The sequence below is a fragment of the Ovis aries genome, chromosome 6, assembly GCF_016772045.2.
Source record: "Ovis aries strain OAR_USU_Benz2616 breed Rambouillet chromosome 6, ARS-UI_Ramb_v3.0, whole genome shotgun sequence".
NCBI classification, from domain to species: Eukaryota; Metazoa; Chordata; class Mammalia; order Artiodactyla; family Bovidae; genus Ovis; species Ovis aries.
In genome coordinates, this window is record NC_056059.1 from 43,982,477 (window position 1) to 44,009,928 (window position 27,452).

At 38.4% G+C, this 27,452-nt stretch overlaps 1 protein-coding gene across 6 annotated transcripts in view; it reads right to left on the minus strand.

Moving 5' to 3' along the window:
• PPARGC1A (PPARG coactivator 1 alpha) overlaps positions 1-27,452 on the minus strand; it is a 717,775-nt gene that overhangs the window by 37,769 nt on the left and 652,554 nt on the right. For all 6 annotated transcript variants that reach the window (XM_015096414.3, XM_060416920.1, XM_060416919.1 and 3 more), the window contains 3 exons: positions 3,362-3,556; positions 1,443-1,565; positions 377-581 (listed from right to left, as the gene is read on the minus strand). In XM_015096414.3, coding sequence (XP_014951900.1) covers positions 377-581; positions 1,443-1,565; positions 3,362-3,556 — 523 coding nt within the window. The remainder of the gene's footprint in view (positions 1-376; positions 582-1,442; positions 1,566-3,361; positions 3,557-27,452) is intronic.

A 27,452-nucleotide genomic window follows, 5' to 3' on the forward strand; every position in this document is an offset into this window, starting at 1 on the left:
AAGGGAAAAAAAGCGTTTTCATGAACTGGCTAGCCCAGCTTGCTCAGAACTTCAGTTATCTCAGCAATTCAGAGATTCCTACCAACATTACCTGATGTTGCAATGCCCTCTGCACCCCATCTCCCACAACCTGGCTAATATTTCAGGTGCCTTTTGGGGACTGTGAGTTGGGCTGCATTTCAGCTGAACAGGATATGTTCAATCTGGGTCCAAGGAAGGATTTTTTTCTTTCCCTACTATCATAAAGTGTTGAACTCTCTGTCAAGAGAGACACCGATGGAACAGAAGCCTGAGGTTTGGGTGTCCTCAGCCTGGAGCAGGTTTGCTCTGCCCTCACCACCCTTACCAACAGTGGGTGTTCAGGGGTCCAGCCTACCTTGTAGATGTTGCGTCTGCGATTGTGTGTGGGCCTTCTTTTTGGAGGTGCATTTGTCTCTGCTGCTGTTCCGGTTCTCTGTGGGTTTGGTGTGAGGAGGGTCATCATTTGTGGTCAGATACTTGAGAAGCTCTGAGCACGGACGTCTTTGTGGCTTTTGCTGTTGACAAATGCTCTTCGCTTTATTGCTCCATGAATTCTCGGTCTTAAAACCAAGGCATAAAGAAAGGGAAAATTAGTGAACTGAACCTTATCAAAATGGATATAGGTTTTCTGAAGAGATGAGATTTTCAATGAAGTGTTCAGTCTAAGTGTACTAGATCTATGAGCTGTGAATAATTGTTTGCAGAACAAGGAAAGAAAATTACATTTAAAATTCCTAAATGACATTTATACAGCTTTTTATTTCATTTCTCCTACATTTCAATGTTCCTACTCAGCAACATGTAACTAACAAGACCCTACAGCGCCTTTACTGTGAATTTAAAAAAAAAAAAAAAAGCTGGCTTAAACCTTAATTTGCCACTGATTGCCAGAGCCCAGTATTCACAATTCTCTTAAGTACCCCTTAACGCTCCGTTTTCACTCACAGTGAATGGCAAGACAAACATTGTTTAATACAGCCCGCTAACTGAATTATGTCATTGCCAGCATTCCATCCAATTAATGGCAGAGATAGATCTTTTGCAGTGATTCCTGAGCAATCTTTCTCAGGTTAGACAGCTGGCAAAATGGCACTGCAGCATCTTAAAGACACTCATAGATGATACCAACCTATCAGCAAATTTTATTGTAGCCCACGCTGCTGCATGTATTAATAAAATAGGCATGAAGTAACAGATGGTAGAACTTGCATTTCAATTGTCCAAAGACAAAGCATCAGTGAACTTTTCCTAGCTTCAAATAGCTAGACTACTGCTTTTGGAGACCCATTTTATAATGTTTCACCATTATGAAGTCTCTGCAGGATTCCAGCTGAATTAATACACAGAAGCCTATTGTTTATAACTTTAAGCAAAACCTCCTTGTGACTTCCCCTCCTGTATTAGAAACTTTACAATTGTACCTTAACAACTGCAGGGTTTGTTCTGATCCTGTGATTATGGTTTGCATGGTTCTGGGTACTGAGGCCACTGCATTCATTATAACTTAGCTGAGTGTTGGCTGGTGCCAGTAAGAGCTTCTTAAGCTAGAAACATATCCAGAAGGAGGGAAAGCGAGAAAAGTTAGGCATCTTTTGAGCATGAGAATAAGCTACTAAAACTTTAACCTTAAAATTAATTATAATTACCAAAATGGATTCACTCTAATCACAGAACACCTTAGCACAATAGCACTAAAGGAAACTAATTTTTTAAAAATTAGAAAAAGTTGGGTATTACACTACCAATTGTGAAAGTGTTACTGTTTGCCACATTTAAAACTTAGCTGTGTCTACCTTAATTTTTCTTTAGATAAAACAAGGCAAAAGAATCTTCCTAAAAAGATTCCAAATACCTAAGAGTTGAGAAAGCTGCTTTGATAAATGAAGGCTAGGGGAATGTGTGTACATTTTCCCCTCAATAACCCAAATGAATCAAATACCAATAAATGAAAGATTCTGTGATGCTTTGAATCATGTTTTTCAAATAAGCATAAAACACTACTGATTCAAATAATATTTGGGCTAAAAGAGCAAGTTTCGCTAAAAAGGACTTTTAAGAAGGTAGAGTTCTGGCTTGTAGATTAGGAGATGTGGGTTTTGGCTTAGGCAAAACATTTCCTCTCTCTTGACCTCTGTCTCTTCATTTGATTCACTGGCCTTCCAGCACCTCCCTGCTGGGACATGCAGCATGACTCTGAGTTAACAACCCCTCCCAGTTGAAACCATGGTGTGGATGGAAATGATTGGGTATTATTATATCAGAGCACTAGAGAGCAAAGCCATGCCACTGACACAAGGAAAAATTGGGAGATACATATGTTATCATTGTTTATAAGATAGTCTCCTTCAGACCAGAAATCTCAAAATGCAAAGGAATATATGGAATATATTATATGGAATGCTTTTAACATTTAAAACCTTAGAGATGGGAGAGAAACAGCAACTATAAGGCAGGCCAAAGCACATTATTAAAGTTTGCAGGATGACGTTTCATAATTTACATTATGTGCTCTTACATCAGATTTATGGCAAGTGACAAATGGCTACCATAGCTGAGAAGGTAAACTGTGTCTTAGAACTAATAAAATCCTGGTTGAGCACTGCCTTGAAAAGAAAATTCACTCTTCATTGCTAACAAATCCACTCTTCATTGCCTACCATAAATTTAGGAAACTTAGGTTGCAAATGTGCTATTATTTTCTAATCTTCGTAAGAATTATGGATGCAAAGCCTTAAAATATTGCATGCTCTTTGATCTACCTGCTATTTCTAAAATAATATGCATGAGAATAAAACTACAAATATATCAATTATCATGCAATTTATGATCATGAAAAAAAATAGGAAAAAGACTAAATAACCAACCATAAGGGATTGCTTAATGAATTGGTTCATCTCCGAACAATAAAATGCTATGCAACCATTCAAAACTATGCATCTATTTAAAATTCCTGAACATGCTCATGATACATCTTAAAACAAGAGGAGATTTTGATCCTTTTTGATATTAGAGACTATTACAGGTGAACTTTCTGTCTATTCTTTTAGTCATCTACATTTTCTAAGTTTCTAACCATAAACATAAATAATAAAAGACATCGAAACCTACAAATAAACAGCAAAAGATAGTTTCAAAAAGCTGCAGTAAGACCTCATGAAGTCTGCATTATCAACAGTTTTCAACAGGGAATCACAGAATTTGCAACTCTGAGTATGCTTGGGGATTATTTTGGCATGAGTCTAAATGAAAAATCCAAACCTTATTGTTACTACATCATACCCATGCAGCGGGTAGCCAGAGGCAACTCCAATTCCTGTTAAACAGTAGGAAGGGTTCTTACTAGAGACGGCTCTTCTGCCTCCTGAGGCGGAGGGGTGCCGTCAGGCATGGAGGAAGGACTAGCCTCATTCTCGGTGGTCACATCTCCATCTGTCAGCGCATCAAATGAGGGCAATCCGTCTTCATCCACAGGGAGACTGTCCAGTGTCTCTGTGAGGACCGCTAGCAAGTTTGCCTCATTCTCTTCATCTATCTTCTGCAAAAACAGTAAAACAGAGGAAGACATGAGTGAGTTGACCCTGGGAGATGAGTAATCTATTAATCAGCATAGACTGAATATGTTTAACCAAATGAGTACATGATACACGAAATTCGGAACATTTATCCCATAACACAAAAATCATGTCCTCCTCAAATTCCAAACTCCCTTTTGGTCTGAACCATACAATCAATTAATACCTCTACTGGACCAATCTCTGATTGTTGAGCTTTCTAATTTAGCTATTTGTTATGTCAGTATTAATAACGCTAAATGTGATTCTGTCTTGTTCAGTCATTTTTCTCGTATTTATGTCTTGTTTTCTTAACTAAAAGAGAAGATTTAGAGAACCTCAGGGCTTGAGAGCATTTTAACCATTATCTACCGCAGCTTCAGACAGTGCTTCGATAGTGTTTCAGCCTCCTGTATAGCATATGCATCAAAATGTTCAGATAATTCTCTGCTCAAACACTGCCCGAAACTGAAGTATACCAAGAGAAACTATACACTTTCATGATTTCATTTATAATTTCATCACTGAACACTCCACAGTCATTTATTTCTCTCCTTGACATCTTTCCCAGCTTTAGTCATAAATCTATAATTGCCTATTGGACATTTCTACCTGATAAAGAGGTTCCTTGTCTCAAAATTCAAACTAAGGACTTTTCTTGAAAACAAAACAAAACAAAACAAAACAAAAACTTGCTGTTTCTCTTGACTTTCTGGGTTTGTATAACATTTCTACAGATCCTTAACTCTGGAACTACCCTGAATCCTCTTTACCTGGCCAGGCACTAAGTAGGATCTTATTTGTAGCATATCTTAAACGTATTCATTTCTTAAGACCAAGGGTACTTTCTAGGGCAATGTTCCTTCCAACAGGGGCTCTTGCAAATATAAATTTAACTCAGTTTCCCACCTGCCACACTCATTCCCACCAACACATCCTTGGAAAGCTGATTTTCAGTTATTTATTGCACAAACATTTTTGAACACCTACTATATGTCAGAGTCATGCTAGGTGTTGGAGACACAAAGAGAAATAAGGCAAAACTCTGCCCCTTTGAGAACCCATCAATGGAAGGAAAGAACCTGTAAACAACATGTTTTAAAAGATAATATTTGTTTATTTCAGCACTCTGTAAAAAGAAAAAAAAAACCCACCTCAAGATCTTCCAAACTAGAGCTTATATACCTTGTTGATAGGGCAATGTACTATATTCTTGTGTACCTGGGCAACCAATGCCAATGCTGGGCATACAATATAGTAAGTTATTGATTGCTTGCTGAGTAATTCACTGATCTGCATTTTTATGCCTAAAATATATATTGTGTAGACTACTTTCCCTTTCTTCTTTAAGCACTTCATGTCGTCCAATCTGACCTGCTTCTTAAGTCATTTTTTAAGTTCTGTACACTATGACATTAACAATATCAGCTCAATTATCCCACACAGATTCTATTACAAAATGCACCTAAGCTGCTGACATCTAATGAAGCCAGCAGTGCCCATACTTCCTTTCTCTCTAGCACTGAACTCCAGTTAATTGACCTGACAAAATTACAAGAATCACAGAATAGGACAGCTAATCAGAAAATCAAATTGTATTACTAGAGAAATTAGGCAGGCCTTTCTCACGTATACACTCTATTTTCATATAAAAATTGTTTTCCCTCATTACTGAGAAGTCTCCATCCAGGAGGAAAACTATGAACCTCTTTCTCTTTTGGATTCAAGAAGCCAAGAAGAGCAATATATGCTCTTCACGGCAGAGTTTATTCGGCATTTTTAACATTTGTTTCACTTTCCTTAATGCCCCTGGACTTGACGTTGTGAGTTAAGTGGTTTGAGACACACAGGGTGGAGTGACAGTTCTATGAGTTTTTAGACTGTAGTGCAGGAGATAAATTTTAACCAGAAGGCGTGAAATGTAAACTTCAAAAAGGTACCATTTCCTTCCAAAAACTGATCAATTCTTTACAATCCAAATTGCTCAGTTGAGTAGAAAGACTTTATTGAGCACCCCCTTCACCCTCAACTCTTCTGGCCTCTGTCCATGCAAACTTATAATAATAAAGATCATGAAATAATCTGCCCCTATTTTCTTTGGGGGATCATAATCTGGTATGCAAAGATGCCAATCTCTCCCTTTTAATTTTAACATAAATTTCCTCCATGTACCAGAAACCAAATTCAGGTTATTGAACTATTCTGAATAAAATTAATATTTGAATTAAATATATTGCTTAAAATCATCTCAAAATCATGAAATTTACATTAATATAAGTATCTCCATATTATCTAATAAATATAGTCTTTGAAAATGTTCCAAACATACCAGACATGCTTACACACACACACATACACACACATGCATACACACAACCACACACACACACACAGTTTAAATGAATAAGTTGGACATTTTTTCCAGATAACCCAGTTTCCAGAAAGGCTTATTTCATTGAAGTTCAAAAAGAACTTAGGCAAAAATAGTTAAGCATGTTTACCAATAAATGAGTAATTTTGTTTACTCCGATTTACATTTTGTGTTTAACTTCCCAGCAATACTACAAGCCCCTATTTGCTTTCAATCACATAATACAATAGCATCTTAGTTCTATCCCTAGTGTAAACAAACCATGATAATTCCAATCAAGTCAAAATGACAAAGAACACTTAACTAGTTTTCTCCAATTTCTTTAATAAGCCCGGGTGAATGTACACCAAATACAATGGCAGAAATACTGGAGCTTGATAATGTCATAATTAATTTACAAGACCTGATTAAACCACCAGCTATTTAAATTTTCCTCTCTTCTGAAACTACAATGGGAGGGAAGAGTTTGTGGAATGGAAGACTGGCAGTGTGTGTGTGTGTGTGTGTGTGTGTGTGTGTGTGTGTGTGTGTGTGTGTGTGTGTGTGTGTGTGTGTGTGTGTGTGTGTGTGTGTGTGTGTGTGTGTGTGTGTGTGTGTGTGTGTGTGTGTGTGTGTGTGTGTGTGTGTGTGTGTGTGTGTGTGTGTGTGTGTGTGTGTGTGTGTGTTGAAGTATGTGAAGTGGGTAGGCTAGTCTTATATCAGTATGGAACAGTGGGACTGTAATCATTATAGTCAATGTCCATTAGAAATAATTATCAAACATTTTCATTTTCTTATCATCCTGTATATATGTGTTACTCAGAGAGGTGCTCTAAGACTGTTTTGATAGAGTTGTTCTTGAATTAGAAAGAAACGAATGCTATGATTTCAAATTGTTTTCTTTCACCAGAGCAGACTAGGAAGAAGGTTTAATGACACTTTTGTGTTGAAGCTCAACAGATATTTGTACATGTAAAGTTGAGTGGACATTATACCTTATTCTGACAATTTCAATTAGTTTGACATGAGTTTCAACAATTGAACACCCCAGAGAAGGCGATGCATTTGACAAAAAGAACTCTGTTAAACAATTAATGTTGCTTTCCATTATTGCTTCAGTATAGAGCTGCTTGGTGGCTCAGTGGTAAAGAATCTGCCTGCAATGATTCAATCTATAGATGCAGCCCACTCCAGTGTTCTTGCCTGGAGAATCACATGGACAGAGGAGCCTGGTGGGCTACCGTCCATGGGCTCATGAAGAGTCGGACACAACTGAGGGACTAACACTTCCACTGTTTTTATAAAATATATATATATATATGTATTAGTTCCACAGAACTGAAGGCAAGAAAAGCAAAGTGGAGAAAAAGAGCAGATCACCAACTGGGTGGTGATCTACAGTTGCACAAACAGCTCAGTCTCAGTGGGGGGGCAGAAAGGCAGAAATGAAAATCGGAAATAGGCAAGTGTGAGGCAATCAAGTCACAACAAACAGTCAGACATGACTGAGTGAGTAAGCACACACACCGCCACCCCCCGCCCAAATCTGAAACAATGCTGTGTCTAATAAATGATCGTTCAGAGCAGTCAATTAAGCCAGAAAATTCATTTCTTCTCTTTGGGATTGCGGGTCCCTATATGAATTGCACTAAGTGTGATATAATTCAAAAGGTACGGTTGAAGAAAGGTAGATTCTGCCCCCTTGCATGTCCCAAGTCACCTCAAGATTGAAATTTGGGATCCAGTATATAATATCTGGGCCTTTTTCTTTTGTGAACGGTTGGCAAAAGGATCTTTCAACCAGTTACACATGGTGGGGCAGACAATGCATTCAACTCACCCAACTGCATACAGAGTGAATAAATCCACTAAATTAAGGAGGAGATGAGGGACTCTGAGATCCTGACACCTGAAGGGAGAAACACAGAGTGAAAACTGCATGAGGTATCCTGAATATTTTTAATGCAGGCTATTTTGGAAGGACCATGCCCTGCTTAGGATAGTAATTTTTTCCACATCTTGTAGAATTGCAATTACACTCTGCGTCCCCAGATTCTCACACTTGCTTGATCTCTGTTTGATAAAAATAGTTTAATAGCCATTTAATCACAGCTTCATTATCTTAACACTCTTAATGCGAATTAGGCCAGGAGAATTCACTCTTCCTTATTATTCCAATCATCAATAAGAAGGAAACAGTAGTGTCTTCTTATCATTCACTAATCAGTTTCAGTTCCCTAGGCACTACTGTTTACTCCAAGATCAATCTGTATGAAAGGTCACTTAACCTCTCTGAGCCTCCACTTTTTTACTATATAAAATTTTGGGTTATTATCTGCCAAATTCCTATGACTGAATTTTCTGCACTCATGAGTAATAAGGAGAAAAAAACACAAACAGTTGATAGAGGTCTTAGAATTCTTAAAGAAGGTGCTCAATAAACATCTCTGGTGTATATGCCCATCATCTTGATTAGCCATATTTGAACTCCATTCTTTGAGCACGATCTACAGCCGAATTTCAGCACTGGGCCAGCTTCCTCCCAAATTCCCAGCAAGCTTTAGGCTTCCTTCCTGCCCCATACTACTGATTTGGAAGCAGCTAATGAAGACAAAATTAACTCCTACTTTAAGTGAGGCCTAATTAAGAAGGGAAATCGGCTAGAGTAACATCTGGTAATGTGTTCTGAAGCCAAATATAAATGACATTTTTGGATTATCCACTATTTTGGATTATTTGTTCCACTAGACACTACCAGGAGTTGAAATAATTACATAAGAAAGTGGATTTTATGATAGATTCAGGGGCTTAAATAAGGAATACAACTGACCATCGGAGTCCCCTTCCTGAATTACCACACATAAAGTTCTGTACTTCTGTTTCATGCACAAAAAGACAAAACATTTGCATGTAACAAAGTCAGTTTTGGGGTATAAAGTTTGATTCAAGATTTGCAAGAAGCTGAATTCAAAATAAAGAAAAAAAATTTTCTGAAATAAAAAATAACAATTCAGATTAAACCCCTGAACTAGAATTTGAAGTTTTCAATTTTTTAAAAGACCACTTTACACTGGACAGATAGCACTTCACTAATTGTTTATTGCACATGTCTGCTCTGAGTGGTCTCAGTCTTTGCTAAAAAGGTTGTTAAATCCCACTTTTTTTTGGCTTCATTTTTTTTTTAATAAGGATAATTGCATTAGAGTATTGTGTTGATTTCTACCACACATTAATATGATTCAGCCATGGGGAAAACCCACTTTCAAACAACTCTTTTTTCTCTTTCTCTCCTCGAGTGCTCTACCTTCCATGGTGATTTTTCTTGCTTCTTTTACACCCAGGCATGGGTACTAACAGCATGTCTGCCCACCTTCTCACACTCCAAATTGGGCAGAATCCCCACATGGCACTTCTTATAGGTTGCTAACTGCTACCCTGTTGGATAGGAAGAGCCTCTAAAATAATCCACTTGATTTGGTTTAGCATACAGAATAAAGGGCTTTGAAAATGGGATGGTCACTTGAAGGCAAGGAAAAAAAAAAAACACCTTAATCTCAAGTGTATATGTCTAACAGAAATATAATCAAGACAGTAAAGACCATCTTACATCACATCACATATTTCTTATAAAAAATAACATTGAATCTGTTCATTTCTTAAAAATGTCCTGTGCCCGAGAGTTAGCTTCTTCCTCTACTTTATTACCAGGAGAGATACAATGAGTACATTAGGTGCCAATGTGTTTTCCCTGTCAGATGCTAGAGTTGCTGGTTGAATGGTAATAGTAGCTAATAGAAAGAACACAAATTTTAATTTCACTGTCAGGGCAACTCCCCATGGACCTACAGGTTACTTAAAATAGTGTGTCTGTAAATGTGTTTATACACACCACACCCCCAAATCATAGAAGTTTGCATCTCAAGGACATAGTTACAACACAATCTATGTGTACATGCATCTCAACCACTTGCGTGCATTCTACATATTCAACTGTTGACTGAAAGTGTATACTCAAGGCTTGTATTCTTCCTACAAGTTAGACACTCTAACTAAAGAAAGCAATGAACAAAAATTGAAGTTAATTCCTATAAAAATAAAATAAGAATCAAGCTGAAATAAATACAAGCAAAACTGAAGGATTCCTTCCATAGACATATTTACACCTGTGGGAGTCCATTTAATTCCTGCTAATACTTACACTTCTATTTAAGCAGGCATAAAATGTAGGTTGACATCTGTACTTAGGCTTTATCTAACATTAGCTTATATCACATACTCATGAGTTAATAAGCATATCCTGAGCATATGGAGTTCATTATTCTGAAGAGGTCACATGAGCCAAAAGTGTAAATACAGAAGTTCAAGAGAAAGGCCTAAGAAAATCCTGTTTGATGCACTCAAAATGAGCTGATTACAGATTGGGTGGGGAGGGGGTGTTTCATGTCTATTTCTCACAGTATAAAGAAGCAGCAGCTGGGTGGTGCCATTGAGCATGAGGTCTAATCGATTGAAAAAGAGCTGCTAAGGCATTCCATTTGTCCTCAAACTTAAACCAATAGAGAAACTGGGCAGATTTAAAAGAACACCAGATTAGAAGTCATAAGAATGGATCCCAGTCCCACTGTACTCTTAGTGACCTGTGTGACTTCAAACTACTCAGTTCTGGCTACCCTGCACATGCTGCTGCTGCTGCTAAGTCGCTTCAGTCGTGTCCGACTCTGTGCGACCCCACAGACAGCAGCCCTCCAGGCTCCCCCGTCCCTGGGATTCTCCAGGCAAGAACACTGGAGTGGGCTGCACATGCTAGTTCCTGTTTTTACCCTTGCCACTGCCACTCCATCCCAATAGTCCATTCTCAACTCAGAAGATAGTGATCCTAATAAAACCTAAGTCTTCTCTTGCTCCAGTTTTGACCAAGCCCTCCAAGGCTTCTCACGACTCTAAGAAAGAGTTGAAGTTCTGAGAGTGACTTACTAGCCTAGAACCACCATATAATTTATCATATAAGCCAGAACACTTTTGAGAGTGAGTGGGTGCCATCAACAACCAATCACCAGACTCCTGCAGGCTAACTAAGATGCATGGTTGGTTACCCTAGATTAGATCTACATCATCTGACACTCTCAATACCCCTCCATCTATCAGGCTGACTCCTTTCCAAACACTCTGAATTCCTTGCTTAGACCACAAACATGCCAGGCATTTCCTTGCCAAAAGGCTCTGCATCTGCCATTTTCCCTTTCTAGAAGGCTCTTCTGCCAGATGGCCACATGGCTAGGTCCCCTTTATCCCCTTGCTGCTGCTGCTGCTAAGTCGCTTCAGTCGTGTCCGACTCTGTGCGACCCCATGGACGGCAGCCCACTAGGCTCTGCTGTCCCTGGGATTCTCCAGGCAAGAACACTGGAGTGGGTTGCCATTTCCTTCTCCAATGCATGAAAGTGAAAAGTGAAAGTGAAGTTGCTCAGTAGTGCCCGACTCTTAGTGACCCCACGGACTGCAGCCCACCAGGCTCCTCCGTCCATGGGATTCTCCAGGCAAGAGTACTGGAGTGGGGTGCCATCTCCCTCTCCTTTATCCCCTTAATTATACTCAAATGTCACCCTCCCAACTAGTCCAAACACATTCTATCCACCTCCCCATTTCTTTAATTGAAACTTACTTCTATAACGCAATATATATTTTAATAACTACTCTTTATGGTCTATTTAAAATAGAAGCTTTGAAAGGTCTATCTGATTGCAACTGACATGTGGCATATAGTAGATGCTTAATAAAAATGAAATGAGTAACAACTAAAAAACTCTAACCAGTCCTAAGACTACAATGTGACTTTTTATCCTCCTTTTGTTTTGCATTGTTGTATCCTCTATAATTCCTACCTCTTTTCATCCCCAGAATATTTCTTATTAATACTGCTTATCTAAGTCTTTATTTAAAATCAGGTTCCGTTTATATCTCACGCATTTTTTATAGATCCATATTTTGTAAAGGAAAGGGTTGAGATGGGTCTTGAAATGTAGAAATTTACTCTCACCAATTCTGGTGTTTGGAAAGATACTGGAATGCATTATTAAGCAATTAATCTGTACATATCTAAAAAGATGCAAGAGAAAAATCATGCCAGCCCAACTATCTATTCATGCAGGAAGCATCAGGCTCACTAATCAGGAGAAAACAGATAATATAATCTATCTGGATGACAGTGAGTTTCTTTATTCTATACCTTATAACATACACATCTGGGAATATACATTTAACCAGAGGGTTTTTCAAACTGTGTTCCACGGAACCCTTGATATGCATACAGTTACTACAAGAATTGATTGTAAATATCATAGTGTATGATATATTCTACATAATTTATTTCATATGCAAATATAACTGATTCGCTTTCAGAAAGCAATGTGCACACTCAACTGTGCTATTTATCTTATCATAAACACAGTGAAGACCACCACTGACTTAACCTGCCAAGTTGAATCATTTGGTGTTGGTCTCAAGATTTAAAAATATCTTCAGATGTGCATGTGAGCACAAATTTTTACATCTTTACAAAACCTTTACAAATACTCCTTTCTGTGGAGTAGGGTTTTCTCAATCCTCATCAATCAAAAAAAATGTACAAAATAATCAGTTGACAAGATTGCTGTAAGAGCCTTATCTTCTACCCCAACTTTACTTCTTAATGTTCATTTAAATAGTGTCAAAAATATTATGACATATACATGTTATTTTGATTTAAAAAAAATAGTAAACACCACCGACCTTTACTGAGTGCTTTCCATGTGCCTGGGGCTGAGTTAATTTTTTTATGCTTATTATTTCATTTAAATCAATATTAACCCTATTAGTAGCCCAACGCTCACATGACTAATGAGAAGCAGACATGTACGTCAAACCAGATATATATGATAAAAGCTTGTTCTCCCTCTCTTCTTTATACATTGGAATTTTATGGAAGAAATTATTAGAACAAAAATGAACATGGGCATGGGCTAATCTAATCTATACTCACATTAGGGGATATAAAATGAGTTGAAAAGACATATCAGTTAATTATCAACAGTTAAGAACTAAGATGAAGAAATGCAGCTACATCCCATGAAGCAGAGTGGCCTTCCATGCAGAAAGAGGTTTTGCTGTGATTGCTTCTTACTATCTATTGCTCAGCCAACGTTACTATCTTTTGTCCTACTGGGTGCGATTTGCTCTTCTGTTAGAATGATCTCCCCTTTACCCTTCATTTCTTTCATATCTCTGTTTCCCACCTAAAAGCCTATTATAAATGGTCCCTCTTTCAGTTAAGTTCAGTACAGTTGCTCAGTCGTGTCTGACTCTTTGCAACCCCATGGATCACAGCACTCCAGACCTCCCTGTCCATCACCAACTCCTAGAGTTTACCCAAACTCATGTCCATTGAGTTGGTGATGTCATCCAACCATCTCATCCTCTGTCGTCCCCTTCTCCTTCTGCCTTCAGTCTTTCCCAGCATCAGTGTCTTTGCAAATGAGTCAGCTCTTCGCATCAGGTGGCCAAAGTATTGGAGTTTCAGCTTCAACATCAGTCCTTTCAGTGAACACTCAGGACTGATCTCCTTTAGGATGGACTGGTTGGATCTCCTTGCAGTCCAAGGGACTCTCAAGAATCTTCTTCAACACCACAGTTCAAAAGCATCAATTCTTTGGTGCTCAGCTTTCTTATAGTCCAACTCTCACATCCATACATGACTACTGGCAAAACCATAGCTTTGACTAGGTGGACCTTTGTTAGCAAAGTAATGTCTCTGCTTTTTAATATGCTGTCTAGGTTGGTCATAACTTTCCTTTCAAGAAGTAAGTGTCTTTTAATTTCATGGCTACAGTCACCATCTGCAGTGATTTTGGAGCCCAAAAAGTCAAGTCAGCCACTGTTTCCACTGTTTCCCCACCTATTTCCCATGAAGTGATGGGACCAGATGCCATGATCTTAGTTTTCTGAATGTTGAGTTTTAAGCCAACTTTTTCGCTCTCCTTTCACTTTCATCAAGAGACTCTTCAGTTCTTCTTCATTTTCTGTCCCTCTTTAATAAAAAGTTTTTCAGCAATTCCAACTGATACTGGTATATTCAAGCCTTTATAAAAATAGGCTGGGTCACTGGATAGGAATACAGATTCCTGGATCCCATTAGATACCACCAAATCAAAATATCTAGATTAGAGTTTCCCAGCTTTGGCACTATTGGATCAGATCATTCTTTGCTCTAGGGGGCTGCCCTGTGTGTTGTAGGTTGTTTCACAGCTTCCCTGACCACTATCTATTTGATGCCAGTAATGCTTCTCCAATTGTGACAACCAAAACTGTTACCAGATTTTGCCAAATATGTGCTGGGAGGTAAAACTTCCCCCAGTTGAGAACAATTTCCCTAAAGGAATCATCCAGGATTCTAAGTTTTGATAACCATCCCAAGTGATTCTGATAATTATGCAATTTTGGGTAAGTTGCTATTTTGTGCCTATTGAGAAGTGCATAAATCAAGTTATACTTTACAATTCTATGAATGCTAGATTTATCACTTCTTGCTAAGGTGCTTCAGTTGTGTCCAACTCTTTGTGACCCTGTGGACTGTAGCCCACAAGGCTCTGCTTTCCATGGGATTTTATAGGCAAGAATACTGGAGTGGGTTGCCACTTCCTCCTCCAGGGGATCCTCCCAACCCAGGGATGGAACCCAGGTCTCCTGTGTCTCCTGCATTGACAGGTGGATTCTTTATTACTAGCACCACCTGGGAAGCCCCAGATTTATAATTTCTAACACATGCAATTCTGGCAGTTTTTTAAAGTTATTAATAACATATTTTTAATTTATTCTATATGAATTCTTATTTCCAATATCTTACATTAATGTCCCTAGACATTTTACAGTCTATGCCTCCTTGTTGGTAACAGCTTATCGGTTATTTATGCCCCGAATTTCTTTTTCATTAATCCTATGGCATTGTACTCTTTTTATTGCCAATCACTCTCTTCTTTCTTCAGAATTTTCTGACCATCATCATCATAATAAAGTTCACTTTCATTTCGTCATCTATTTGATTACATAGACTAGATGCCAAATGATTCTTGAGGATTCTCCTTTATATACTTTCACATACTTCTTAAACATGGCTAGACTTCTTAAGATTTTTTCAAAATCAAAAGCACATAAAAGCCTTATAAGATTTGCATGTTCTTATGAAAGGGGCAGTGAGGCAAAATACACATTTTGATGTGAGACTGCCTGAGTTGGGATCCTAAATTCATCCTTATGTGGTATGTGACCTTCAGCAAATTACTTAACTTCTCTGTGTCTCGAATTTCATGTTAGAAAAGCATATTATAATAATAAACTTGCACTGTAAGGTTATTTTGAGATTCAGCTGTGTTAATCCATGCAAATTGTATAGAACAGTGCCTAGTATGTAGAAAGGACTTATGTTTGTTATTGTTAATATTATCATTATTATTGTCCTCATGCACTAGATTGAGTTCAAAATAAATGAGATGAAGCATAAGCTTGTTGAAAATTAATACAGAGGGAACACTTAAAAGTTGACTTTGAGGTAGGGATAGGGTATAAACAAATGAAGGGGACAGGGAAGAACATTCTACTCAATAGACTGACATAACATAGAGATTTAAAATGTTACAGTGAAATTATTAAATACATGAATACTCAGAAATCCTTACAATTTTATAAAGGATATTGCCTACTTGTTACTTCTTAAGGCTGATATGTCTGAATTTACAGGCATCAGTTCAGTTCAGTCCAGTTCAGTCGCTCAGTTGTGTCTGACTCTTTGCGACCCCATGAATCGCAGCATGCCAGGCCTCCCTGTCCATTATCAACTCCCGGAGCTCACTCAGACTCATGTCCATAGAGTCAGTGATGCCATCCAGCCATCTCATCCTGGGTCGTCCCCTTCTCCTCCTGCCCCCAATCCCTCCCAGCATCAGAGTCTTTTCCAATGAGTCAACTCTTCACATGAGGTGGCCAAAATACTGGAGTTTCAGCTTTAGCATCATTCCTTCCAAAGAAATCCCAGGGCTGATCTCCTTCAGAATGGACTGGTTGGATCTCCTTGCAGTTCAAGGGACTCTCAAGAGTCTTCTCCAACACCACAGTTCAAAAGCATCAATTCTTCGTCACTCAGCCTTCTTCATAGTCCAACTCTCACATCCGTACATGACCACAGGAAAAACCATAGCCTTGACTAGACGGACCTTAGTCGGCAAAGTAATGTCTCTGCTTTTGAATATGCTATCTAGGTTGGTCATAACTTTCCTTCCAAGGAGTAAGCGTCTTTTAATTTCATGGCTGCAGTCACCATCTGCAGTGATTTTGGAGCCCCCAAAATGAAGTCTGACACTGTTTCCACTGTTTCCGCATCTATTTCCCATGAAGTGATGGGACCAGATGCCACGATCTTCGTTTTCTGAATGTTGAGCTTTAAACCACGGTTTGACATAATCCCTGGATGCTTGCATGTTCATTACATGAAGTGATCTCCTAAAATCTACCCCAAGCTGAACTTGATATCTACACTGGACACACCCTCCACTCATGCACACACATGCAAAAATACCATATTTATTTTACATGTTTACAAATATATTTTTTATGCATGTTTACAAATATATTTTTTACTACTTATGCATATACTAAATGACTCCTACAGGCTATAATCTCTGTTCTAGGAACTTATATTTTAGTTTGGTAGAGAGAGGATGGCAGACCTTCCGAAGATTAGGTAGCCTATATATACATATATATTATATAAAAAGAACATGCAGTATATATACACAAAGAGTACATATGTACGTATATATATGGAGAGAATATATTTGGTTCATTTATATGTATACATATATTATATATGCATACATGGAAGAAGACAAAATATATACATATATTTATTATACATAAATACATAGGAGACAAAATATTTGGAGTATAAAGATAGACAGAGAAAGGAGTATAGAGATAGATAGATAGTACAAATGCATATATATATGTACCTTATCATGTGAAAGAGAGAGAAAGAGAAAGGATTTGAAGGAGCAAGCCATAATAGCTGAGAAAGAAATATTTTAGGCAAAGAACAGAGTAAGTACAAAGGTCCTGAGGTGCAAACTTACAGTGAGTGAGACATTAATTTTTTCACGGTTTACATATTGGTAGAAGGGGGAGGGAGGTAATATTGAAAATATTTAACAGACATTCCACATGAGCATCGATCAATCAGAACAGCAGCGCTAGGACTTCAGAAAGGAGTCCTACTCTAAACGACTCATAAAGTTTCATTGTTGTAAATTAGCAGATTATACTAACTCTGGCCATAAGCAATGTATTTTAGACTGACTGTAAGAAACACTTATAATAATTTTCCATTACAACTCCTAAATTTTAAGATGGTACATTTTCTGCCCCAAAGAAGTGCTTAGAAGGCACCATTACAGAGGCCAGTACTATTTGTTCCTAAAGACTTAGCACCGCGAGGTATGCGGGCAAACCACGCAGCTGCAGATGTCTCACACCTGGATCTATATGGCATATTAAGACTGGGGATGCCAAGACGCAGATGATGTCAAATGATCTGATTACTGCGATATTCTGGCAATAGCATTAAAAAGAGAGAAAATTGTCTCAAGGTGGTTGGAAGCTAATCAGCGGCAAGTCTGTCCTCTCTGCGGGGCCATCTAGGGTGAAGGAAATTAAAGTGAGGTTCCCAATAACCCTCTGTGTGGCTCATGGCCTGTCCCCAAGAGAATAGGAGCCACTTAGAGCCTGGGATTGGGCCTGAGACTCCTTGAGCACCTTTAATTCTCCATTAAAGTGCTCTGCACAGAGTAGTGGGTTGTCAATAAACACTTGCAGAATAGATATGATATGAGAAGTTCATCTTTTCAATGACTCTGAAGCTAAATATTCTCCATGGCTTTGGGTTTCCAAAGCATCTGAGTAAGTCTGCAATTTCCTAGGATTTAGAGTTTGAACTTCTAATGCCAGACTGAGTACAACACTTATGAAAAATCTTTAAATACTTTATACTGAATTCCTTCTAGATACAGAATCACTCATGATCATCAGTGATTTATACACACCATGTTGAGCATGCACAGTAGGGTAGCCTAAGACATCTGGTTAGACAAAGTGGTTAATAACACCGAAGGTAACATTTTCAAAAGTGACCTTGATAACTGGATTTTTAAAAGTACATGTGTCTTTAACAACATGGGAGATGACAAAAGAAGTGCAAACCAAACTGGATAAAAATTCAAGAGTTATAGAAAGGAGAAAACAAGTAGTTAATGATAGCCTCACTTAATGACAGAACATAGTAACAGAAATACCAAACAGTAAGAGTTAAAGAGTCAACTCACTCAACCACATGATTCTGCAGATTAGAAGACTGACCCCCAAAGGGTTAAACAGACTTTCTCAAGGCCAATTAGTAACTGGTCTAAATCTATATTTGGTGGGGTGGGGGGGCTATGTTTTCCTTATTTTTTCTACTATACTATATCATTTCCCAGGAGAATTGGAGAAAATAATAGCAAAGAATCTTTTTCGTACACTTGACCTTTATTCTTTAGGCCTCAACACTGTTTGTTTAAAATACTGTAAATGGAAAGTTTCCAGTTCAGTCCTCCATGGAAACACTGGACTACAAATAAGTTCCATGTCTGGGATTTAAATATATCAGAAGTTTCTTGGGAATAGGGATCATGATGTGTGTGTCAAACTGTCAGAAAATGTTAACAGATATTTATTGAGTATCTACTATGCGCCAGGTATTCTTGATGCTGAGAATATGAACAAAATAATTAAAAATGAACAAAGTAACTAAATGTCTCTGCCCTCACAGAGCTTATTCTAGCAAGGGGATACAGATGATTAAAAACTGAAATTACTGTAAATTGTAAAATAAACAATTGTGAGGAATGAAAGAATGGATACAGCAATAAGAACTACACTTACTAGAGAAAAGCCAAATATTTTAAAAATTAATTTACAAAATAGGGCATGACATTTTCTTATAAAAGATTTTATACTGGGATAATGTAAAAATACTTAAACTGCTGAAAATATAAATCTTAGTACAAAAGCTTGCTGAAAGAAAAGTTTCTTACTGACTGTCTTCTACACAAAGCAAAAGATATCTGCTACTCTCAAATTTGGCTGTATATTAGAATCACAGGAGCTATATACATATATATGTTTGACCTCCCCTGCCCCTCACCAGAGCAATTAAATCAGTATCTTTGGAAGTAGGATTTAGTATTTTTTTCAAAAGCTCCTGTGGCTGGATTCTAATAGGAGACAGGACTTAATGGTAAAGCCTTTGTTATTGCTGTTCAGTCCCAAGTTGTATCTGACTCTTAGAGACCTCATGGACTGCAGCATGCCAAGCTTCCTTGTCCTTCACTATCTCCCGGAGTTTGCTTATACTCATGTCCATTGTGTGGATGATGCCATCCAACCATATCATCCTCTGTCACTCCCTTCTCCTCCTTCCCTCAATCTTTCCCAGTATCAGGGTCTTTTCCAATGAGTCGGCTTTTCGCATCAGGTGGCCAAAGTATTGGAGTTTCAGCTTCAGCCTCAGTCCTTCCAATGAATATTCAGGGTTGATTTCCTTTAGGATTGACTGGTTGGATCTCCTTGCAGTCCAAGGGACTCTCAAGAGTCTTCTCCAGCATCACAGTTCAAAAGCATCAATTCTTCGGCACTCAGCCTTCTTTACGGTGCAACTCTCATATCCATACATGACTACTGGAAAAACCATAGCTTTGACTAGATGGACCTTGGCGAGTAAAGTGATGTCTCTGCTTTTAAATATGCTATCTATGTTTTTTAAACTTTCCTTCCAAGGAACAAGCGTCTTTTAATTTCATGGCTGTAGTCACCATCTGCAGTTATTTTGGAGCCCAAGAAGATAAAATTTACCACTCTTTCCACTTTTTCCCCATCTATTTGCCATGAAGTGATGGGAACGAATGCCATGATCTTAGCTTTTTGAATTTTGAGTTTTAAGCCAGTTTTGTTTTTTTTTTACACTCCTCTTTCACATTCATCAGGAGGCTCTTTAGTTCCTCTTTACTTTCTGCCATTTGAGTGGTATCATTTGTATATCTGAGGTTGTTGATATTTCTCCTGGAAATCTTGATTCCAGCTTGTGCTTCATCCAGCCTGACATTTCGCATGATATACTCTGCATATAAGTTAAATAAGCTGGATGACAATATACAGCCTTGACATACTCCATTCAAAATTTCAAACTAGACATGTCCAGTTCTAATGGTTGCTTCTTGACCTGCATACAAGTTTCTCTGGGGACAAGTAATATGGTCTGGTATTCCCATCTCTAAGAATTTTCCAAAATTGGTTGTGATCCACATAGTTGAAGACTGTAGCATAGTCAAAGAGGCAGAAGTAGACTTTTTTTGGAATTCCCTTGCTTTTTCTATGATCCAGTGGATGTTGGCGATTTGATCTCTGGTCCCTCTGCCTTTTCTAAGTTCAGCTTGTACATCTGGAAGTTCTTGGTTCACATACTGCTGAATCCTAGCTTGATGGATTTTGAGCATGACCTTGCTAGCATGTGAAATGAGTGCAATTGTACAGTAGTTTGAATATTCTTTCATATTGCCCTTCTTTGGGATTGGAATGAAACTGTCCTTTTCCAGGCCTATGACCACTGCCGAATTTTCCAAATTTGCTGACATATTGGGTGCAATATTTTAAGAGCATCATTTTAGGGTTTGAAATAATTCAGCTGGAATTCCATCACCTCCCCTAGCTTTGTTTGTAGTAATGCTTTCTAAGATCCACTTGATGTCACACTCTAGGATGTCTGAATCTAGATGAGTGACCACACCATTGTGGTTATCCACATCATTAAGACCATTTTTGTATAGTTCTTCTGTGTATTCTTGCCACTTCTTTTTTAATCTCTTCTGCTTCTGTTAAGTCTTTGTGCCCATCCTTGGATGAAACGTTCCCTTGGTATCTCCAGTATTCTTCAAGAGATCCTTAGTCTTTCCCATTCTATTGTTTCCGTCTATTTCTTTCATTGTTCATGTAAGAAGCCTTTTTTATTCCTACTTGCTATTATCTGGGACTGTGCGTTCAGTTGGGTATATCTTTCTTTTTCTCATTTGCCTTTTGTTTCTCCTCTTTTCAGCTATTTATAGACCTCCTCAGACAACCACCTCACCTTTTTGCATTTATTTTCCCGTGGATGGTTTTGGTCACTGTCTTCTTACTGTGTTATAAACCTCCACCCGTAGTTCTTCAGGCACTCTGTCTACCAGATTTAATTCCTTGAATTTACTGGTCACCTCCACTATATAATCATAAGGATTTGATTTAGGCCATACCTGAATGGCCTAGTGGTTTTCCCTACTTTTTTCAATTAAGTCTGAATTTCGCAATAAGGAACTCATGATCTGAACCACAGTCAGTTTCAAATATTGTTTTTGCTGACTGCATAGAGCTTCTCCATCTTATATATAATCAATCTTATTTCAGTATGACTATCTGGTGATGTCCATTTGTAGAGTCATCTCTTGTGTTGTTCTCTTGACAAAACTCTGTTAGCTTTTGCCCTTTGAGAGAAGTGAAAATGCTTGCTATGATCTATATTTCACAGGCTTTTCCATATATAGGCCAGTGTCCCTGAATTCCCACATGTTCCACATAATGTTGGAGAAGGCAATGGCACCTGACTCCAGTACTCTTGCCTGGAAAATCCCATGGACGGAGAAGCCTGGTAGGCTGCAGTCCATGGCATCGCTAAGAGTCGGACATGACTGAGCAACTTCACTTTCACGCATTGGAAAAGGAAATGGCAACCCACTCCAGTACTCTTGCCTGGAGAATCCCAGAGATGGGGGAGCCTGGTGGGCTGCCATTTATGGGGTCGCACAGAGTCGGACACGACTGAAGCAACTCAGCAGCAGCAGCAGCCACATAATGCGGTTTCATCTTCATCCAGTGCATATCACATATGGCCCCTTTGCCTGGTCTGGCTTTCTTTCCTGGGTTCAGTTCTCACTTCAATTTTCCATGCAGTCTAGGAGTTGAAAGTTTCACCTTTAAACTCCTGGGTCAGTTCCTGTCAGTAACTCTCTGCAGTGCTCAACCTTTCTTTAGTATGCAGAAGACTATCAGCTAGATCTCTTTGGCATATGGCAGGCAGGGACAACCACAGCCAAGAGCCTCTTTGCTATGACTGCTGTTGTCACACTGGATCATTTCTTTAAAAAATAGTAATCTGAGATCACATTAGAGTGGCTTCTGACCACAGGCTGGGCAAGCTACGAAAGTGTGGGTTTGAAGTAAAAAGGTGTTCAAGAGAGCACATACAGTGACATGCTGCTGCCGCTGCTGCTGCTAAGTCGCTTCAGTCGTGTCCGACTCTTGTGCGACCCCATAGACAGCAGCCCACCAGGCTCCCCTATCCCTGGGATTCTCCAGGCAAGAACACTGGAGTGTGTTGCCATTTCCTTCTCGAATGCATGAAAGTGAAAAGTGAAAGTGAAGTTGCTCAGTCGTGTCCGACTCCCAGTGACCCCATGGACTGCAGCCCACCAGGCTCCTCCGTCCATGGGATTTTCCAGGCAAGAATACTAGAGTGGGGTGCCATTGCCTTCTCCACAGTGACATGCTACATCCTTGCAAATGATGATACAGATGTATATCAGTAAAATAAGCCATACCCATTAAATACCATTAAGTCAATAAAGAAAGTTAGCCAGTGCCGCCTGTTCAGCCCATGATCTATGCATATATACTGGGAAACATCTGAAAGCATACACACCAAAAATTACAAGAAAGTGAGATTTCAGATGACTTTAATTCAATTTTTTTCTAATCTTTCTTTAATGATCACTTTTATATTTATAAAATAAATATATAAAATAAAAAGCATGTATATTAACATGGTAAAGGGATAAGAGAAAAAAGCTTAGCGTGATTAAAGAATTAATCCAGATCATTCCAGGTCTACTCAGCTCTGTGACTCCGGCTTAAAATCTGCCTTCCTTAGACCTTAATTTTTTTCAGCTCTAAAATGGCAGCAGTGAAATATGTTGCGTGTATCCCCTAAGGTTACCAGAAGCAGAAGCAACATAATACCTATGTGTTTTGAGGAAGAGTTGAGAAGCAATACACAAAAATGTAGTGCTACAAGTGCATGCATCTCAGATAAAATCATTCAAACAATATTTACTGAATTTGCATTATACTTCCTAGCCGAATACTTAAATTTAGTTCTTCCTCAAAACACCCCACAGTATCAAGGAGATACAGCAACTTGTATAAGAACAATGACAGAATTGGCTGAACTAGGACAAAAATATCATTTTAAAAAAGGATAGAGTCCTAGAAAATTTAAACCGGGGGTATCCAGGAAAAGGAAAGGTTATGGTGATGGAAGACTCTATGGCAAAGCCATGGAAAGGGATTGAGAAACCATTCTGACACCCTTGTTGCCCCAGCTGACATCAATGGTTATAGACAGACTTTCCAGGTCTGTTTGTTGGGATGATGTCAGTCCGCTGTAATCTGTTCAGGGGTGAAAGATCTGATGCTATCAGATAGGGTGTCCCTAGAGTAAATCCTTTCACTTCTGGACACAATATGAAAACATACAGCTTTAGCAATTGACAGGGAAATAGTTCTGAGCCATCACAGCATCAATTGTAGCTTACTTTGTCCCTGGCAGAGCATTCAGCAGTTCAATATTCCTGAAACATTAACCCAAGATCCCTCATTTTGCGTCTGTTCCTATTGATATCATGTCCCCTGTGAATATTTCCAAAGTAACAGTCAAAATCTTATGAGATTTGGCCTGAGAAGAATGGGGTTCAAGTTCTGATTCTGTCACAGACTAGCCAGTATACCTTAGAGAAGGTATTTGGGCCCTGTGACCTCAGTGCCATCAACTGTATGTAGATAGCTGCTTCACATCATTGGGGTAAAGATTACATGAGATATTGGGCAGAAGGGCACTATAAAACACTCTCAAGTATTTCCTTCTATTTATCGAATAATGTTCCTTTTAAAAGGTCATTTCAAAATGTTACCCTGTCAATCAAAGAGCAAAACTTAAAAGAATATCCTAAGAAACCCCAAGTAATAAGAATTTAATTACCTAAGACGAGCCATTTCATAATCTTTACCTGTGATTAAGTACCCTTTCTAGCTGCTGTCTATGGGGTTGCACAGAGTCAGACACAACTGAAGCGACTTTGCAGCAGCAGCAGCTACTTATATAATAACTGTGTTTTGTAACTTATTAAAGATTATAGATATAGCCTTCAATTTGGAATACCTGAACTAGGACAAAAATATCATTTAAAAAATTGAGTACCACTGAGTCAAAGAAAATATAAACATCAGATATAGGAAAAGAAAAGGTTATGATGTTTAAAGATGATAAGGGGAAGAAAGAATTGATTCATCTTATCTAGATGGTGCTAGTGGTAAGAACCTGCCTGCCAATGCAGGAGACATAAGAGATGTGGGTTCAATCCCTGGGTCAGGAAGATCCCCTAAGAGATGGAAATGACAACCCACTCCAGTATTATTCTCTGGAGAACCTCATGGACAGAGGAGCGTGGCGTGCTACAGTCCATGGGGTTGCAAATAGTTGAACACAACTGAAGCAACTTGGCATGCATGCATCTAAAGATAAGACTAGGCAAAATAGAGTCTTCAGGAAACAGAGCAGGCATTTTACTTTAATTTTTCATAAAGTCTTAAAAAAAGGAAAAAAGTCTCAATACATATTTAAGCATTTTGAAGTCTTTGGCCATGTTTTATGTGGCTTTATTCATTCATTCTTCTTTTTATTAATTTGTATATTTAGAAAATACTTCTTGAATGGCAAGTGTCTCAGGCACACAGCAGTGGCTCTAACAGACACCTCCTTGTCCTCATGTTTACGGCATCCCAGGTGCTCAGCAGTCACTGGTATAGAATCTAACACAATTACTTAAACAATAAATGAAGGAAGAAAAATTGACTAAGAATGAAAAAAATGAGAAAAAGAAAACTGAAAATCAAAGAAATTGAGAGGAGAATGGAATAATTCACAATTTTATCATCACTTTTAGTTAGAAATGAAACACTCTTCTCATATTACACACTTCATTTGGGCCGTGGGCTTTAGAAAATAATTACTGACTTTGAAATGTGAATTATTTCACATTTCACATTCACACAATTCTTTAACTGCTCTTTATTCTTAAACATTGCCAAGATTTTCGTTGGGAGCTACAGCTATAATAAAACAGAGGAGAAATAAGATTTTTCTTTGGGCTTCTGTGACAGTCATCAGAGCATTACTGCCATACAGGCCAAATAAATTCTAACCAAAGTCTACCAGGGAGCTAAAAAGTAAACTCTTGTTTTGGCAGGAACTATCTATTTCTGTAAAGTGCAAGTATGACCGCTCTAGAAACAGCTCTCTTTCTAGTAGATAATACAATGGCTTCATACTTTTTAATGATTACATATTTAATTTCAAAAGCAATAAGGCTGCTCTAAAACCAAACTTATTTTAAGATAAAAGGCAAGTGAAGAAAAATGTATAGGTGTATAAATAAAAGGGAATAGTAATCTTTGAGCTCTTGCTGTGTGCTAGAGATATTGTAACTGCTCTTTCCTTTTATCTGTAAATAATCCTATAAAAGAGCTATCATTTCACCATTTCACAGAAAAAGAGACTGAGGCTTAAAGAGGCTAAGAAACTTGCCTAAGCGTACATTGCAAATATGTGACCGAGTGGAAATTTGAACCCAGGCTCCCTCTCTCTTTAGTGTCCCTAATTTTTCTGGAGTATTTTTTAAGTTGCAGAATTCAAAATTCTTATATCTCTGTAGACGTGGATTTCAACTTAATTGTTAATTTTATTTTCAAGATCCCTTTGGGGGAGGGGGGGAAACACAGCTCACTGAATATTCTTCTAGAAAAAAAAGTCACATGTTTCATTGCTTCTAATAAGTTTTTGCAGCTCAGAAGTTTCCATTACATTCTGACAATTAAGTTGCTAATAAACTGAGGAACCACTAATTAACTTATCTATCTCACAAATTCAAGATCCAGCTAGCACCCTAGAACAAAATTTCCATCACTGGATTGAAAATCCCTCACATTTTGCAGTCCACTTAGTGATTAGATTTGCTCTGAGTAAGCTGCATACTGTTTGCGTACTTGATGTGAAGTTCTGACTGGGAACACACACCCACACGTTGTCACATATTAGTGACAGTATGCCCTGCTGCTGTTGACTGTGTTATCAAAACCAATGATAAGATATTGTTATGCTGGGTCCAGTGGTTGTGGACCCAATCTAAAAAAATTTATGGTAATTGAAACCACAGAATCTTAGGAAATGCAGTCAATTTCATAGAGTATCAAAAGGTCACCCTATTCAATTTATACTTGAGGCTGAACACAATATTGAAAAAAACACACGAAAGCCAACGATCTTATCAGTTGTCCAGGATGCAACATCTACTGACTATATAAGGTAATTTACTGATTACTGAATAAATGCATTACCTGTGTGGAGCCCTGTGTCTAGCTCACCAAGTTCCTGTAAAGAGCTCTGTAAAAGTGTTACCAACTATGTCAACATTACCATACTAACTGCTCTGTTCAAGCTTCACCAACAGCAAACTTTTTGGTTCCATGTTCCGCTAGTAACACTAAAGGTTCTTGGAAATTCTGCTATCTGCTCAAATTTTGGCTGTACAATTTGCCTTACAGGGGTCATTTAAGAACAAGAACATTAAGTGTACTAAATCAAGTGCTTCTCAAATAATAACATGCATACACATTGCCAGATGATGTTGGTTAAATGCAGATTCTGATTCTGGGGATCAGTCTGAGATTCTGAATCTCTAATCACCTCTTGGATGCTACGATGCTGCTGGTCCATGGACCACAGTTTGAGTAGTAAGTCTCAAGTTTTCATCGGCTCAGCACATTTTCTCAGCACATCATGCAAGGCAGAAAAATTCTGTTTATTATAGCTGCTGCTGCTGCTGCTAAGTCACTTCAGTCATGTCCGACTCTCTGCGACCCCATAGATGGCAGCCCACCAGGCTCCCCCGTCCCTGGGATTCTCCAGGCAAGAACACTGGAGTGGTTTGCCATTTCCTTCTCCAATGCATGAAAGTGGAAAGTGAAAGTGAAGTTGCTCAGTCAGGTCCAACCCTCAGTGACCCCATGGTCTGCAGCCTCCCAGGATCCTCCGTCCATGGGATTTTCCAGGCAAGAGTACTGGAGTGGGGTGCCATTGCCTTCTCCGTTATTATAGCTAATCCCCACCAGAAAGGCACACTGCAATGTTTTGAATGAAGACTTAGATTTTTATACATTTCACTCATTCTAGTTCTGGTTCCAAACTGAAGATCTTTGGGCCAGATATAGCCTAGACATATGTTTTGTCTGGATAATGCAGCTTTTACCTACAGAAGGCTTTAAACTTTATTAAATTG